This window comes from Chionomys nivalis, chromosome 1, assembly GCF_950005125.1.
Source record: "Chionomys nivalis chromosome 1, mChiNiv1.1, whole genome shotgun sequence".
NCBI lineage: Eukaryota > Metazoa > Chordata > Mammalia > Rodentia > Cricetidae > Chionomys > Chionomys nivalis.
Genome location: NC_080086.1, coordinates 136,284,768 through 136,299,465, shown reverse-complemented (window position 1 = coordinate 136,299,465; position 14,698 = coordinate 136,284,768). Strand labels below are relative to the sequence as shown.

At 55.1% G+C, this 14,698-nt stretch overlaps 2 protein-coding genes across 3 annotated transcripts; one reads left to right on the top strand and one right to left on the bottom strand.

The window, feature by feature from the left end:
- Positions 1 to 79: 79 nt before the first annotated feature.
- Positions 80 to 1,055, bottom strand: Ost4 (oligosaccharyltransferase complex subunit 4, non-catalytic). Its single transcript, XM_057765713.1, has 2 exons — positions 918 to 1,055; positions 80 to 314 (listed from the first exon to the last, which is right to left on the bottom strand). The coding sequence occupies exon 1, from the start codon at positions 1,052 to 1,054 to the stop codon at positions 941 to 943; it is 114 nt and encodes a 37-aa protein (XP_057621696.1). The 5' UTR covers position 1,055; the 3' UTR covers positions 80 to 314; positions 918 to 940.
- Positions 1,056 to 6,989: 5,934 nt separating this feature from the next.
- Positions 6,990 to 14,504, top strand: Emilin1 (elastin microfibril interfacer 1). Of its 2 annotated transcripts, XM_057790283.1 has the most exons (8): positions 6,990 to 7,612; positions 8,496 to 8,621; positions 8,993 to 9,213; positions 10,350 to 12,275; positions 12,640 to 12,756; positions 13,194 to 13,211; positions 13,337 to 13,474; positions 13,835 to 14,504. In XM_057790283.1, exons 1-8 carry the CDS (start codon positions 7,443 to 7,445, stop codon positions 14,170 to 14,172), a joined length of 3,054 nt encoding a protein of 1,017 aa, XP_057646266.1. In that variant the 5' UTR covers positions 6,990 to 7,442; the 3' UTR covers positions 14,173 to 14,504. The 2 variants fall into 2 exon arrangements, with proteins under 2 accessions (XP_057646266.1, XP_057646276.1); XM_057790293.1 differs by lacking the exons at positions 6,990 to 7,612; positions 8,496 to 8,621; positions 8,993 to 9,213 and adding an exon at positions 9,660 to 10,003.
- The last annotated feature ends 194 nt before the right edge of the window (positions 14,505 to 14,698 follow it).

Genomic DNA, 14,698 nt, shown 5'->3' with positions numbered 1-14,698 from the left:
ACATCACCTTGAGACAGAACAAAACAGGGACCTGCCACCCCTTCCCTCCCTCCACAGCACAAGATTTTGGGACCACAAAAAATATATATTTTTGTATTGGGGGGAGGGAATAGAAAAGAAAGCAGCCCCTATACTGGGCCCTATTCAGTGGCAGCTTCTTGTTCCATAGAGTTAAGGAAGACTTTGAGGAAATAAAAGTTGTTTGGAAAAATCCAGGTGTAGTTGCTTTGTATGTTGTGATGGGTAGGAGGGATGCAGTGACGTGTGAAGGCCCTGCACACCCTCCATCTTGCCTCAGACTATGTCCTGGAACCCTAGAAAAAAGGGGAAAGACCCGAAGTAAGGAAAACGCTGCAGCTTTCTTTCCCTGCGGGGGATCCTTCAGGAGCCCACCCCCATCTAGCCCGGTTCCCCTTACATTCTCAAACACACTTGGTTCCCAGACTCTGCCCCCTCCCTTTTGACCTTGTTTGTGTTTGTAGATAACCCATAAAAACAAGGTCCCTGGTTTCAGAACATGGAAGTCTACATCTTTCGCTACCATGCTCCTCCCCCAACCCTGCCTCAGGCTCCGTGGGAAAGTGAGGCTTAGGGCCTGATCCCACACTTGGGTGGCACAGTTACGGCCTTTGTTTGTATTGGTGTCAACGACTCCTTGTAAATTGGCACTCTATCTACTGGGAACCTCAAAACTGGAGCCTGCGTAGGATCCGGAAACCCATCCTCATTGTAGTAGGAAGCCGTTTATGGGAAGAAGCAGTGTTTCAAGGCAGTGTACAGAGTGCAAACAAAGGGGCCCGGTTCTGGACTAAGCTTGGGTAGACTCGTTCTGACTTCAAGTTCCTAAGCCTGCAGGCCCTGGCGCGGCCTCACCACTCAGCTCTCTGGGGCCTGGGCGCTACTGCCCGGACCGTTACCTGGGGCGGAGAAAGCGCTACTTTCATTCCTGCTTCTTGGGATTGTTGACTGCCACGTAGTGATAGAGAACCACAAGCAAGAAAAGCGACACGCCCAGCATGTTGGCGAAGATGGCGAGCTGCACGTCCGTGATCATCCTGCGGACAAGGGGAGGGACTGAGCCTCGGGTAGCGCTCTCCTTGCCCTTAGCAGGCCCGGTCCTCGCCACCGCGGTCCAGCTTCCGCCGGGCTCGCGTGTGAGACGGCGCCTGCGAGGCTCTCACCTGACCAGCTCCACTCGGCTCCGACGCTACCGCTCGCTGTACAGCTCGAGGTAGGAGACTTGAGCCGGAACTTCGTAGCGCTAGTCTGGGGAACGGCAAGGAACTTCCGGCTTCTCTACCCCGCCGACTCGTCTGCTCCGGCGGCGCGCGCACACAGAGTGGGCCTTGGGCGGAGCTTCGAGGAGGCCGCCCAGCTGCGGGGGGCGGGGCGGGACTGGGATTTCCGCAGCTGGCAGCAGCTGGCGCGGCAGGAGCCGCGGTTAGCTAGCGCTGCTGTGGTGGCAGCCTCCCTGGAGCCGAGGAGTGGGCTAGGGCGAGGGTGCGGCGGGCGGGAGGCCGGGCCTGACCCGCAGACTCCGACCCACTTTCCTGCATGCTGCCACCCTTCGCTTCCCTACCCGACCCAGCCAGGTGCTTCCTTTGGGTCCTCCCCTCCCAGTCCCCTCCCAGGCTCGCCGGCGGTGGGGATGGATAGATAGATGCAGAATGGATAGGATCGAGGATGCTGGTGCTCTCACGGGTGCTAATCTTTCTGAATCCATGTCCTACCAAACAGGCGGATCATTGACTACTTGACCAGTGCCGGTCTCAGGCCGGCTCTCTGCCTCCATCCCACTCCTGGAGGTGGGCGTCGAAATTAGGGCGGATCCTTTCATAATCAAAAACCAAACGTGGGACCTCGGCCAAGTTGGAAATCACCCCCCGGATGTGAAGGAGGGGGTAGGAAAGGAAGGGCTGGGATAAGCCAGAGGGGTCGTGGGTTTGTGGTGAAAAAGAGCTGCAGTAGACATTCAGACAAACGAGGGTCACTGGTGAGGGGGAGCAGCACCCTGAATCTCTACAGCCCTCTATTCAGCTAGAAAAGGGTTTCCCCTTTCTTGCTTTCTCTCAGCTTCACCATAAAAGGGAATGATGTGGAGCCAGACAGGGCCGGGGGCTGGACTGTTACTCTGGAGCTGTCAGGGGTAATGGAAGCCAGTTGCTTTGCAGTAGAGGGGGGCCGGGGCTCGGGGGAGGCCTCTGCTTCTCTGAGCCAAAGAAAACTGTACGGGAGCTGCTATAGGACTGGAGCAGCTGGGACAGGGGACCAGATTGCCTCCAGTGTGCACAGTGAGCTGGATTTGCACTATTCCAATGTTGCTTTCTCTGGTCTCAGACCACCAGCAGTTTGTGTCCAGTTTGCTCCTAAACTCAATACTTGCCGTCAGTAGTTAATTTATAGCTTTCCATGCCTCCTCCCACTTCTTGCCCCAGCCCCCACCCACTGTTCCCAGAAGTTTCATATTTAGAAATGCCAGGCCTACTGCCCTCCACATAACATGGGTGAAACCCCAGGCGTGTTTCCCCAGGCGTTCCTCCCTGAGCTGGTGTGTCCCCAGCTCCGCCCTGAAGGAATGATGTCTAGATTTTAGGATTACACATTATTATGCTTCATGTCTCCTGGAAAATTGGAGCAGATCTAAGTCCAACCACTTAGGTATGCTATTGAATCAGAATTAGACTATAGTTTTCAAAGAAGCTGTACCTCAAGAGAAGGCCCAAGAAAGTACCTCGGATTTCAAAACAGCTGAGCCAGGTCCATAGCATCCTAGACAACCACAGCTGAAAGGCACCTCCATGATTTGTCATTTCATTTATTTATTGGTAAATAAGTAAACCAGCCCAGAAGGTAATCTAGTCAAGGTCCTACAACTGGCTCCAGACAATGTCACCTGTTCTTCCTACCCTCCCCCCACAGTAGGTGGCCTTGGGAGGTTGTCCAAAGGTCAGGGGGAAACGGGAAAAGATTTATTTTAGAATTGCCCAGAAATGTCCCTTCTCTTTCCCTTCCTGTGCCTAGGTCAACGACTTTATCAGCCTTCAACGGGTCATTTGGCCTAGTGCCTAAAGGAGCTGAAATAAAACTGAACTAGACTCAGCGGAGAAATGACAAATCTTGATTAAAAGCCCCGATGGGAAAGTATGTGGGAAGTGAGGTGGCCAGGCCTCAGCCTGGCAGGACTTGGGGACGGTGCTAGGAAGATACCTATGAAACTTAATCTCTAATTTATATGATGGTTCTGTTGTTGCTGCCGTCTAAATAGGACTTCACTGTATAGCCCAGGCTGGCTTCAAACTCAGGGTTCTCCTGCCTTTGCTACCCCAGTGTTGGGATTACTGGTATGAGCAAGGACAGAACAAGAGTCCAGGGTCAGGTTTAGGAGTGAGAAATCCTTGGGAAAGGAGGGATACTGGTCTCTGAGTCCCAGAATGGTCAGATCCTAAAGCATTATACCTGGAGAAAGGCCTAGAAGGCGCGCGCGCGCGTGCGTGTGTGTTTGCATTTGGGCAGCCATGACGTCTGTCTTAAAACTTCTCGTGATCTTGAATTCCCCATCTATGTTGGCATGACATGAGACACAATTGACACGATTCTCCTTCTTCCCACCCAGCATTTAGTCCTTTAACAGGAGACCTTAGATGTAAAATGTTCCTTATTTCTGGAGCTCCTTACTATCCTGGCTCTGAGAACTTCAGTTCGTTGCTAAGTCAGTGATGGCTGAAATGAATTAATTGCCTAGTATGGCCAAGATTTCCCACAGGCACTAGGTCATTGGAAATCCCCCATCTTACAGTTGGTATAAAAACAGACTCTGTCTTACTACAGGGACTTAGCATTTTGTGTGTGTGTGTGTGTGTGTGTGTGTGTGTGAGAGAGAGAGAGAGAGAGAGAGAGAGAGAGAGAGAGAGAGAGAGAGAGAGAGAGAGAAATTCTGGCCAATTACGTTGGAAATTTGTGGCTGCCTGCCAATACTACCACAGCAATGCTACTGCCACCATTACCACCACTACTTTATCCTAGCCAACACTGGTCACCATTGAAACTTGCTTGCTCACCCTGAGGCCAGCAATTGGCATTTTCCTTGCCAGTGAAGGATGGTCTGGAGATTTCACATTCATGTCAGACCCTAGATCTTGGCTCCTAATTACAAGGCAAAGTGAAATGCGATCTCCTGCACTGACTTCTCAGAGCCAGCACTCTTCCATGTGACACATTTAAACTGTGAAGAATGGATAACACAAGCGCTCAGGGGAGGGACTGGGTGGCAGCTGGGCAGTAGCAAGAGGCAGGAGGATCTCTGTGAATTCAAGGCCAGCCTGGTCTACAGAGTGAGTTTTAGGATAAGCTCCAAAGCTACAGAGAAACCCGTCTCAAAAAACCCAAAACAACAAAACCCAAGAAGGCTAGGCTGATTTTTTTGTTTGGTATGGTTTTTTCAAGACAGAGTTTCTTGTGTAACAGTCCTGGCTATCCTGGAACTCGCTCTGTAGACCAGCCTTACCTCACAGAAATCTGCCTGACTCTGACTCTGCCTCCTAAGTGCTAGGATTAAAGGTGTGTGCCACCACTGCCCAGCCTAGCTGATTTTTTTTTTTTTTTTTTTTTTTTTTAGGTTTCCTGAAGGAAAGGAGAAGAAGAAAATTAGAAAACTCATAGTGGCAGTCAGGGCAATCTGAAGGGGAAGTGGGTTGGTTTCTGCCAGGGCCAGGGCCTGCAGCTGATGCAAAGACCAAGAGTCAAGGCTCCCACCTCCCACTGGCAGGGCCCCCAGGAACATCTTTAATCTTCTCATGTGCTAGTTCCCAGGTTCCTGAAGAGCAAATACATTGCTGCTTCCACTGGTTTTTGATTTTTTTTTTCCCAACACCTTGACTGGCATCAGTATTTCTTCTAGCCACCAAGGGCGTATTCTAGGTCTGTGGCTCTCAGAAGCAGAGGCAGGTCACTCAGTCATGGACAGAAGTTGGTGACATTCGTTCTCATGGCTTCCAGTTAGCATTCTGTAAATGGTTCTCATTTAACTATTTTCTAGACAGTTATTTATTTCTACTAGAATGTATTACTCTACATTTTTTTCAGTATGTGTAGGCTAAGCCTACTCTTTCCAATCTCCTCCTTTTAGCTCTAGCTCTGGAACATTCTGTGGTGTTTCCTTTGTCTTCAGTCACCGAGCAGGCATAACCTTTCTTTATTCCATGGTCACGATCACCAGCACAGCCCTCTGCATCACTTTCCAGTGCAGAGTTTGGAAGAGGTCCTCGAGAGCAAACAGACCTCCAGGGGTGCTATGGGATGCCTTCAGAGTTACAAGCTCCAGACATTGAGGCTGAAGTCCTTGTAACCTCACTCTGGGTTCATTGCACGTACTCACTCCAAACCTTGCGATCTAACAGCCCGGCCAGTCATGGGAAGCCTTGCTGTCATTGGCCCATAATCTACCTCCTTTGACTCCTGCCCTGCTTCTTCCTAGCAATTAACAGCTGGCAGAAGTTGAGTATAGTAGTATCAGCACTCAGGAGGCTGAGGCAGGAGGATTCCCACAAGTTCTAGTCTAAAAGAAAAAGCGCTAACATATAGCAAGCCTTGATTATTATTATTATTATTTTATTATTATTATTGGCACTATTCTGGAATTTTTAAATTGTATTAATCCTCACAAACCCAAGATGGAAGAAGTTATATTATCCCTGCGTTTGAGGCAGAAACTTTATTTTAACTCTTCCCTGAGCCTGAACTCTCTTCCCTTCCCTTGTCCCCATTCCTCCTCCTCCTATCCTGCCCCACACTGTCCAAGTCTGCCTTTCCCAGCAGCTCTTCCTCCTACCCCCAACAGCCAGCTGTCTCTCCCCTGCTCTTCGCCAGCACACACATCATCCCTTTGTCCTGGCCTCTTGGCAATTGGTCTGTCCTGCTTCTGTGGCTGTCTGTTTGGGGGTCCTGTTCCATTCCCCCAACAGCCCACGTTGTTCCTTGATTGACAGTGATAGAGCTTTAGACTTGCCTTTGCGACATTGGCACCTACCCAGGGCCTGGCGGCGGCAGCCTCTCATAGCCGGTGTCTGTCTGCACTTCAGCTTAGTCCTTTTAGTGTCCTCCGGGAGACGGAGGCCCAGAGCACACTACAGACAATGCAAAGGCAAGAGGCAGCAGGCCCCTCACCAAGAGCTCTCAGGTTATGCTGAGGATTCTCTGTAGACGGCAGAGAGGTGACTGGTCCCCAAACCAGAGAGCAACCAGGTCTCACCTCTACCATCACCATAATCACCCGTCCTGGCTATAGCCTGACCTTCCCCAATGGCAGGCAGGAAGGAGATGGCCTCTCCTCTTGTCTCCTCCATTAGAGAAAGACTGCCCTTTGTCTTCTGATTCCTTCGTCTTCTCTCTCTCTTAGGTTTCCCATCTGTTTTCATGGAGTGCCCCCTGTCCCCCTCCTTTTTTCTTCTGAGTCCTTAGAATCACTTGGAATCTAATCTCAGCCATGTTACTGACTTGCTGTGTCACCTTGGACAGATGACTTACTTTCCCACCATGAGCCTCTAAAAAGGCAGAAGGACCCAGTGATGATGAGGGGCTGCCGAGCCCCCATGTGTGCTATCCCCTGCACAGTCCTGCCTTCTTGCTGTCTTCAGGGTTCTCTCTCTCTTCATCTTCTCCCACCGGTTCTGTTCTGACTGACCCAGGGGAGCTGGGTCTCTGACAGTGGTTCCTGGTTCTAGCCACCAGCTCTGTGTCTCCTGTCCAGATTTGGTCCCAGCTCCATGTGGCCTGTCTGAGAGGCTGGCCTCAAGCCCGGCGGCAACTCCACATTTCTGTTTTTCCTTTTTTTTTTTTTTTTTGCCCCCCTCTTTCCCGGAGTTAACAAGAAGCAGATGTGGCGCCCGATGGTTGGAGAGGTGGGGGAGGAAGGGGGAGGCTGGACCGCCAGCCAGACAGGGGGAAGGGAGGGGAAAGAAGGGAGGGAGGAGGCTGGCCCGCCCCGTGGTCACTCTTGTGCCTCTCAACAGCCACAGGGGCAAAGCTCTGTCATCCTTAGGATCCAGTCACCAGGGAACAGAACAGGGAGACCAGAAGAGGGCCAGCTGGAGCCAGGGGGTGGAGGCTCAGGAAACAGTCTCTGAGAGGGGCAGGGACCAAGCACGGGAGGCCAGGGGCCCAGAGAACAGACTCCCCTCAGAAGTGCAGAAGAGGAGAGCGGAAGGAACTGAGGGAGGGACAGACAGGAGCCCGAGGAGGAAAGAGGAGGGAGAGAGAGAGAGGGGTCAGGCCTAGCAGCCAAGGAGGAGGCGTGTGGCTGGGGGCTGCAGGCAGGAAGCGGGGGTCGGAGCTGGTTTAGCCGGCTGTCCCCTGAAGAGGAGCAGCGGCATCCCCTGGAGGCACGGGTCTAGGCACCAGTTGTCAAGCCGGGATGTGTCTCTAAAAGCGGCAAGGAACACCTCACCATGGCCCCCAGCACCCTCTGGAGCTGCTATCTCTGCTACCTGCTGACTGTAGCCACGGAGGCTGCCAGCTACCCTCCTCGAGGTTACAGCCTCTACACAGGGGGCAGTTCTGCCCTCAGTCCTGGGGGACCCCAGGCCCAGAACTCACCGCGGCCTACCAGCCGCCACAGGTAAGAGTCTCTATTCCCGGCCAGGGCTGAAGGCTGTGTTTGGGGAAGGTTCTCAGAAGGTGGGCAACAGGCTATCTCCCTAATGTGATGAAGAGGAGAGAGGACACCGGTCCATCAATGACCCTCCCATGTGCACCTTCCTGCGGGACTTTTCCCAGGACTTTGGTGGCCTAAGGGGGATCAGCTCACACCCATCTCCCTACGAAGGCCTGCAGTTGGGTGCCCAGGGAAACTACACTGAGAGGCATGAATCAGACCTTCCTGCCAACTGTGTACCAGCCAGCTCGGGATCAGGCAGACCTTTTGTCCCTCTCTAGGGTTTCCTTAGCCCCCCTCCACTAATGTATGACTCCCTCTGCTCTGCTCCTCCGTCTGGCTCCACAGCAGCCCACAGATTAGAAGTCAGTGTGAACGGGGCCAAGAGTGCAGCACCACAAGCCCCAGGGGGACAGAAACCATCAGTGGCTTATTCTCTACTTAACCATAGGCCGGACATCTGCCTGCCCCTGCTCTCCTCCGCGAGGGCTGGGTGGAAGCACCACGCGCAGGGAATTATCTCCAGTATCCCCGGTGGTTGGCTTACACAGCTGGGACTTGAGACAGGCCCAAGGAAGGGCACAAGGGAGCGTGAACTCCAGGGTGCCCAGGACCCCACAGTCATGAGACCTGACCTCCCTTTGTGTCTATTTTTTCTTCCGTCCTCCCTGTCTTGAAAAGTCTTTATCTACTATGATGACTAAGAAGTGGGACGGGGCTGCCCTTGCAAACCCCCTACCTTTCACTGGTCCTCAAGACCCCTTCATCTTTTGACCCTCCTTCAGTCTCTGGGCCCGCTGGGGCTTGTGTCTTTGGTCCTTTGGCCCAGGTAGGGTTGTACCTACAGGAACTGGTGTGCCTACGTGGTGACTCGGACAGTGAGCTGCGTCCTTGAGGATGGAGTGGAGACCATCGTCAAGCCAGACTATCAGCCCTGTGGCTGGGGCCAGCCCCAGTGTCCCCGAAGCATCATGTGAGCCCCCCTCAACACATTGGATACTTAGTGGGAGCTGGGCAAGGGCAGACAGCTGGTGGCTACTGTGCAAAGCAGGGAGTAGGGGGCAGGACAAGACTTTTTGAGAAAAGATTAGGGTCCTGGCTTAGTTGGGGAGCTGCTCCAATCATACTTCCCTTGTCTCCAGTCCTTAGGCCTGTTGGTCAGGCCAGCCTCATACCCAGGAGCTCAGGGTTCTAGCACAGGGGAAGGGGAGGAAGAGCCGGGATTTAGCCCTGGGCTAAAAATCTGATATCTGTCAAGTGAGCAAGGCCACACATGTACTGGCCAGAGAGGGAGACAACCTGGCAGAACCAAGAGAATACAAAGTCTCCCTCTCCTCTGGCCAGGTACCGGAGCTTCCTTCGCCCTCGCTACCGGGTGGCCTACAAGACAGTGACAGACATGGAGTGGAGGTGCTGTCAGGGGTATGGGGGCGATGACTGCGGAGAGGGTCCTTCTTCTGCTCTGGGCCCTGCACCCGCCACGCCACACCCCCGGCCCAGGCCTGGGCGCCCCAACCTATCTGGCTCCAGTGCAGGCAGCCACCTCAGTGGGCTAGGGGGAGAAGGTGAGTCCCCAGGTTACTAGGGATGGGGAGACCCCGGGTGGTAAAATGTGGGGCCCCGCTGTGCTCCAACTTGGAGGGAGGTGGACAGAAAGGAGGTAATGACGTCCCTGAGATTCTGCGTGTGTTTATGCCTGCGAGGGTTGAGTGTGTTGTGTGGTGGGGGGCCAGGAGTGGGGGTAGATTGATTGAAAGACCTGAAAACCTAGAGCTGAATAAGAAGGCATAAAGAGGATTTGCTCACATACGCCCTCATGCGGCCAAGGTCCTTCCTAGTCGGGAAAGGCTATGGGAGAAGCGGGGGAATTCCTTTGAGAAGCTCTGTCTGTCCCCATTGAAGACAGTTAAGACTACAAATCCTAGCATGCATTGCACCTGACTACAGGTCCCAGGTCCCTTTCTGGCCCCTGGAGACTGCAGGTCCCAGAATGCAATAGTCCCTGTTGCATTTTTCTTTCCTATGTGTATGTGCTAGGACAGGCACACCGGATGCACGCTCTTTTCCTGCCAAAGAGATAACTGAACTATAATTATGGAAACAGGAACTTCTGGCTGACTGGCTAGCCAGTCAGCACCCTGGCAGGCTTGCTGCAAAGGCTTCTTGTTTGTCCCTGAGATGCTATAGGGAAATGCCCTGTCATTGCTACAGTGGCATGTGAAGTACTTCGCCTTCCCGTTTTGTACTGTTTGACAGCCCTAAGAGGGAGGACACATGGTGTCATTCTCATTTCCCAGATAAGGAAACAGTTTCCAAGAAGTCAAGAGGTCTTAAGGACAAGTGGAAACGATGTGGGTAGGTTTGGTGGCCAGATGGTCTGGATTTGAAATTTGACACGGCCCCCTTGTCAAACTTTTTTCTCTTGCCCAAACCATCCAAGGAATGCCTCTGACTCTTGCTGGGACTACCAGCCTAATTCCTCTGGTTCTTGGCTTCCCATGTCATCAAATGGTAAGAGTATCTGCCTAGTAGAAGTTTTAAGAGCTGTGATTTAAAACTGGGCTCAAGGCATTCGGTGGACAGTGTTTCCTTTCTTTTTTTTTTCTCTTGCCCAAATCGTGCAAAGGAGAGCCCCTGACTCTTGCTGGAGTTGGGGGAGCAGGGCCTGGGCCCTCAGTCATCTGCTGTCCTCTGTCTTCAGGTCCTGGGGAATCAGAGAAAGTGCAGCAGCTGGAGCAGCAGGTGCAGAGCATGACCAAAGAGTTGCAAGGCCTTCGAGGTGTTCTGCAGGGAATAAACGGGCGCCTGGCAGAAGACGTACAGAGGGCTGTGGAGACGGCCTTTAATGGGAGGCAGCAGCTGGCAGATGCGGCTGCCCGTCCGGGTGTGCATGAAACCCTCAATGAGATTCAGCATCAGCTGCAGCTTCTTGACAACCGCGTCTCCACCCATGACCAGGAGCTGGGCCACCTCAACAACCATCATAACGGAGGCACCGGTGAAGGCGGCAGGTCCCCAGCCCCTGTCCCAGTCCCTTCTGGCCTTAGTGAGGAGGTGTTGCGGCAGCTGGACCGGCAGCTGCAGGAGTCTTGCTCCGTGTGCCTGGCAGGGCTGGATGGCTTCCGCCAGCAGCAGCAAGAGGATAGGGAGCGGCTGCGCACACTGGAGAAGCTACTGTCCTCCATGGAGGAGCGTCAGCAGCAGCACCTGGGACCTGCCATGGCCAGGAGACCCCCTCAGGAATGCTGTCCCCCAGAGCTGGGCCAGCAACTGTCAGAGCTGGAGCGGAGGCTGGATGTGGTGGCCGGCTCAGTGACAGTGCTCAGTGGGCACCGAGGTTCTGAGCTGGGAGGAGCAGCTGGGCAGGGGGGCTACCCCCCGGGCTACACCAGCTTGGCCTCCCGCCTTTCCCGCCTGGAAGACCGGTTCAACTCTACCCTTGGTCCCTCAGAGGAGCAAGAGAAGGACTGGCCTGGGAGATCAGGGAGGCTGGGCCACTGGTTGCCTGATGCTTTAGGACGTCTAGAAAAGCTGGAGGTGCTCATGGCCAATGTGAGCAGGGAGCTGGGTGGCCGCCTGGATCTGCTGGAAGAGCAGGTGCCAGGGGCTGTGCAGGCTTGCGGACAGCTCTGCTCTAGGGGCTCTGGGGAACAGGATTCTCGGGTCAGTGAGACCCTCAGTGCCTTGGAGCGCAGGGTGCTGGATGGCGAGGGCCAGCTACGGCTGCTGGGCTCAGACTTGCACAAAGTTGGAGCAGCAGGGGAGGCCCAGCAGGCCATGTTGGAGGGACTGCAAGGGATTGTGGGCCGCCTGCAGGAGCGCATGGACGCACAGGAGGAGACAGCAGCAGAGCTCCTGCTGCGCCTCAATCTTACAGCAGCCCGGCTAAGCCAACTAGAGGGCCTGCTGCAAGCCCGCGGGGACGAGGGCTGTGGGGCCTGTGGCGGTGTCCAGGAGGAGCTGGGCCGCCTTCGGGATGGCGTGGAATGTTGCTCCTGTCCACTCTTACCTCCGCGGGGCCCTGGAACTGGCCCAGCTGTTGGAGGACCAAGCCGCGGGCCTCTGGATGGCTTCAGCGTGTTTGGGGGCAGCTCGGGCTCAGCCCTCCAGGCCCTGCAGGGAGAACTCTCGGAGGTCATCCTCACCTTCAGCTCCCTCAATGACACACTGCATGAGCTCCAGACCACTGTGGAGGGCCAGGGTGCCGATCTAGCCGACCTGGGGGCCACCAAGGACAGCATCATCTCTGAGATCAACAGGCTTCAGCAGGAGGCCACGGAGCACGTTACAGAGAGTGAGGAGCGCTTCCGAAGCCTGGAGGAGGGCCAGGCACAGGCTGGCCAGTGCCCTAGCTTAGAAGGGCGATTAGGCCGTCTTGAGGGAGTCTGTGAACGACTGGATACCGTGGCAGGGGGACTACAGGGCCTGCGTGAAGGCCTTTCTAGGCATGTGGCTGGGCTTTGGGCTGCCCTACGGGAAAGCAACAGCACCAGCGTCACACATGCAGCCCTGCTGGAGAAGCTGCTGGGGGGCCAGGCAAGCCTGGGCAGACGACTTGGTGCCCTGAACAGTTCCCTGCTACTCCTGGAAGACCGTCTGCAGCAGTTTAGCCTGAAGGACTTCACTGGTGAGGACAGAAGGCGTGAGAAGGTCCCCTTTCAAGCCTTGTTCCCTTCCACCCTACAATAAGCAGCAAGGAGGCCTGGTCTCTCCCCCCCCACACCTCCACTTTGCCCTGCCCCAGTTATAGCCCTTACTGTGTCTCTGGGAGGCTGAAGTGTGCCTGCAGAGAAGCTGCCAGGGTCTAGTTCCCTGCCTTCCTCTGGCTGCTGAGAGCTGGGATGTGCCTTGCCTGCAGCCCAGGGGACCCCATGTCTCCACAGTCCTCCAGGCCCCTGTGTCTCAGTCGCCTCTCTAACGGGAACCGCCACCTCTCCTATCATCGGAAACTCCCTGTACGGTTGTCCTTCAACTGGCTTTTGTCACCACAGGGCCTTCGGGCGAGGCTGGGCCCCCTGGGCCTCCTGGGCTACAGGGGCCTCCAGGCCCTGCAGGACCCCCAGGACCTCCTGGCAAGGATGGACAGAAGGGGCCCATTGGACCTCCAGGTATAGTGGCTGAGACACTTGCTTCAACCAGGGTTGCCTCTCTCCCGGCAGCCCAGGTGTAACGCTCCACACGAACGGAGCTTGACTGAGAAGGGGAAAGGAGCGAGGCAATGGGGGCTCCTAGTGTCTAACAGTGAGTAGAGAGAAAAGTGACTAGCAGCTGAGATGGCCATTTGGCTGCCGGGTATCTTGTTCTCCCTGCCATATTGCAGGTTAATGCTTAGCCTACAAGGGCCATCTGGGGTATGCACAGCCCAGGGCTAAGGCTATGGCCCAGCAGCTGCACAGATTCGACCCTACTTATACTGTGCTTGGCACCTCACTCCTCCTGGGAAACACGCCTACACTCAGAGTCCTGCAAGACAGCAACGTTTGAGGAGTGGCATAGGCATAGGGAGAGATGCCTGACTCATTGTTGTCTCCTTTCCTTCTCACAGGTCCTCAAGGTGAACAGGGTAAGTTCTCACTAGACTCCGAAGGAGGAAACGAGCTTGGGGATGGAGGAGGCTAGTCCTCGGGCAACCTGGACATCGGGGAAGGGGGCTGAGGTTATGAACTAACTCTTTCTACCCCTATTCAGGAGTGGAGGGAGCTCCAGCGGCCCCGGTGCCGAGGGTGGCATTTTCAGCTGCCCTGAGTTTACCTCGGTCGGAACCTGGCACAGTCCCCTTCGACAGAGTCCTGCTCAATGATGGAGGCTACTATGACCCAGAGACAGGTAACCTAGGAGCAGCTGAGGAAATGGGTGAGGTTGGGCAGTGCTAATGCCCCGCTCATGCCGCTGTAGACAAGTACATCTTTTCATTTTGTCAGTTAGAAAGACCTTTATTCCTCTCCATGCATTTTCACCACAGCTGGACACGGAGAGAGTGGGAAGGGAAGGGGACTGACAGGCCACAGGTTTTTATAGGGACAGGCTCCCACGCGTCCTGCAGTAAGTGCTGGAGATGCAGTCCAGTGGAATAGCTATGAAAGGACCGGCGGGCCTCTCCACAGTCCAGGGGTGCTGTACCCACTCCCTCCCCGAGAAACCTTCCCAGATACCGTCTCCCCTCCTGACTGTCATTCATGTCCCCAGGTGTTTTCACTGCACCACTGTCTGGACGCTACTTGCTGAGCGCTGTACTAACTGGGCACCGGCACGAGAAAGTGGAGGCAGTACTGTCGCGCTCCAACCTGGGTGTGGCCCGCATAGACTCGGGAGGCTACGAGCCCGAGGGACTGGAGAATAAGCCTGTGGCCGAAAGTCAGCCCAGCCCGGGTGCTCTGGGCGTCTTCAGCCTCATCCTGCCACTGCAGGTCGGAGACACTGTCTGCATCGACCTGGTCATGGGGCAGCTGGCGCACTCGGAGGAGCCGCTCACCATCTTCAGTGGAGCCCTGCTCTACGAGGACACAGAGCTTGAACAGGAGTAGACAGGGTCGGCCAGACCACCAAACTTATCCACAGAGGCCACAGGGCCACCTGGGTCGCGGCTCCCCACCAAGGCTGGGGCGAGGCAAGGCCGGGGACCACGCCCCGCTGCGGTTCAGGCGTCCAGAGCGGCCGCTAAGCACGCAGCGACTTCGTGGTCTCTGGACCAAGGTGTCTCCTCTTGACTTTTTGCCTCACTGCCGTCCCCACCAGTGCCCTCTCCAGGACCCAGGCTGCGGAAGAGGAACCGTCCCTCGCACCTTTTGTTTCCGCAATCCTCGGGGTCCAGGGCTTTCCCGAGCCCGCACCGCCGTACTAATCTATTCAGGAATAAAGACACTTAATTTTTTTCTACAAAACATAGCTATTCTGCTCCGGTACTTGTTCGGGGGTAGATAAGGGACAGGACGGGAGGAGACGGAGTTCTATGGTGGGAACCCTGGCTGGTGGTCTCGCTCTCCGCTAAGGCAGGTCACGGCAGCCGGTCCTCCGGCGGCCGCCAGGGGGTGCAGGGCCAGCACCACCTCG

Coding starts and splice junctions, on each gene's coding strand:
- Ost4 (XM_057765713.1), bottom strand. CDS start 1,054: ATGATCACGGACGTGCAGCTCGCCATCTTCGCCAACATGCTGGGCGTG.
- Emilin1 (XM_057790283.1), top strand. CDS start 7,443: ATGGCCCCCAGCACCCTCTGGAGCTGCTATCTCTGCTACCTGCTGACT. Junction 9,214..10,349: donor CAGTGGGCTAGGGGGAGAAG/GTGAGTCCCCAG, acceptor CTCTGTCTTCAG/GTCCTGGGGAATCAGAGAAA. Junction 12,276..12,639: donor TAGCCTGAAGGACTTCACTG/GTGAGGACAGAA, acceptor TTGTCACCACAG/GGCCTTCGGGCGAGGCTGGG.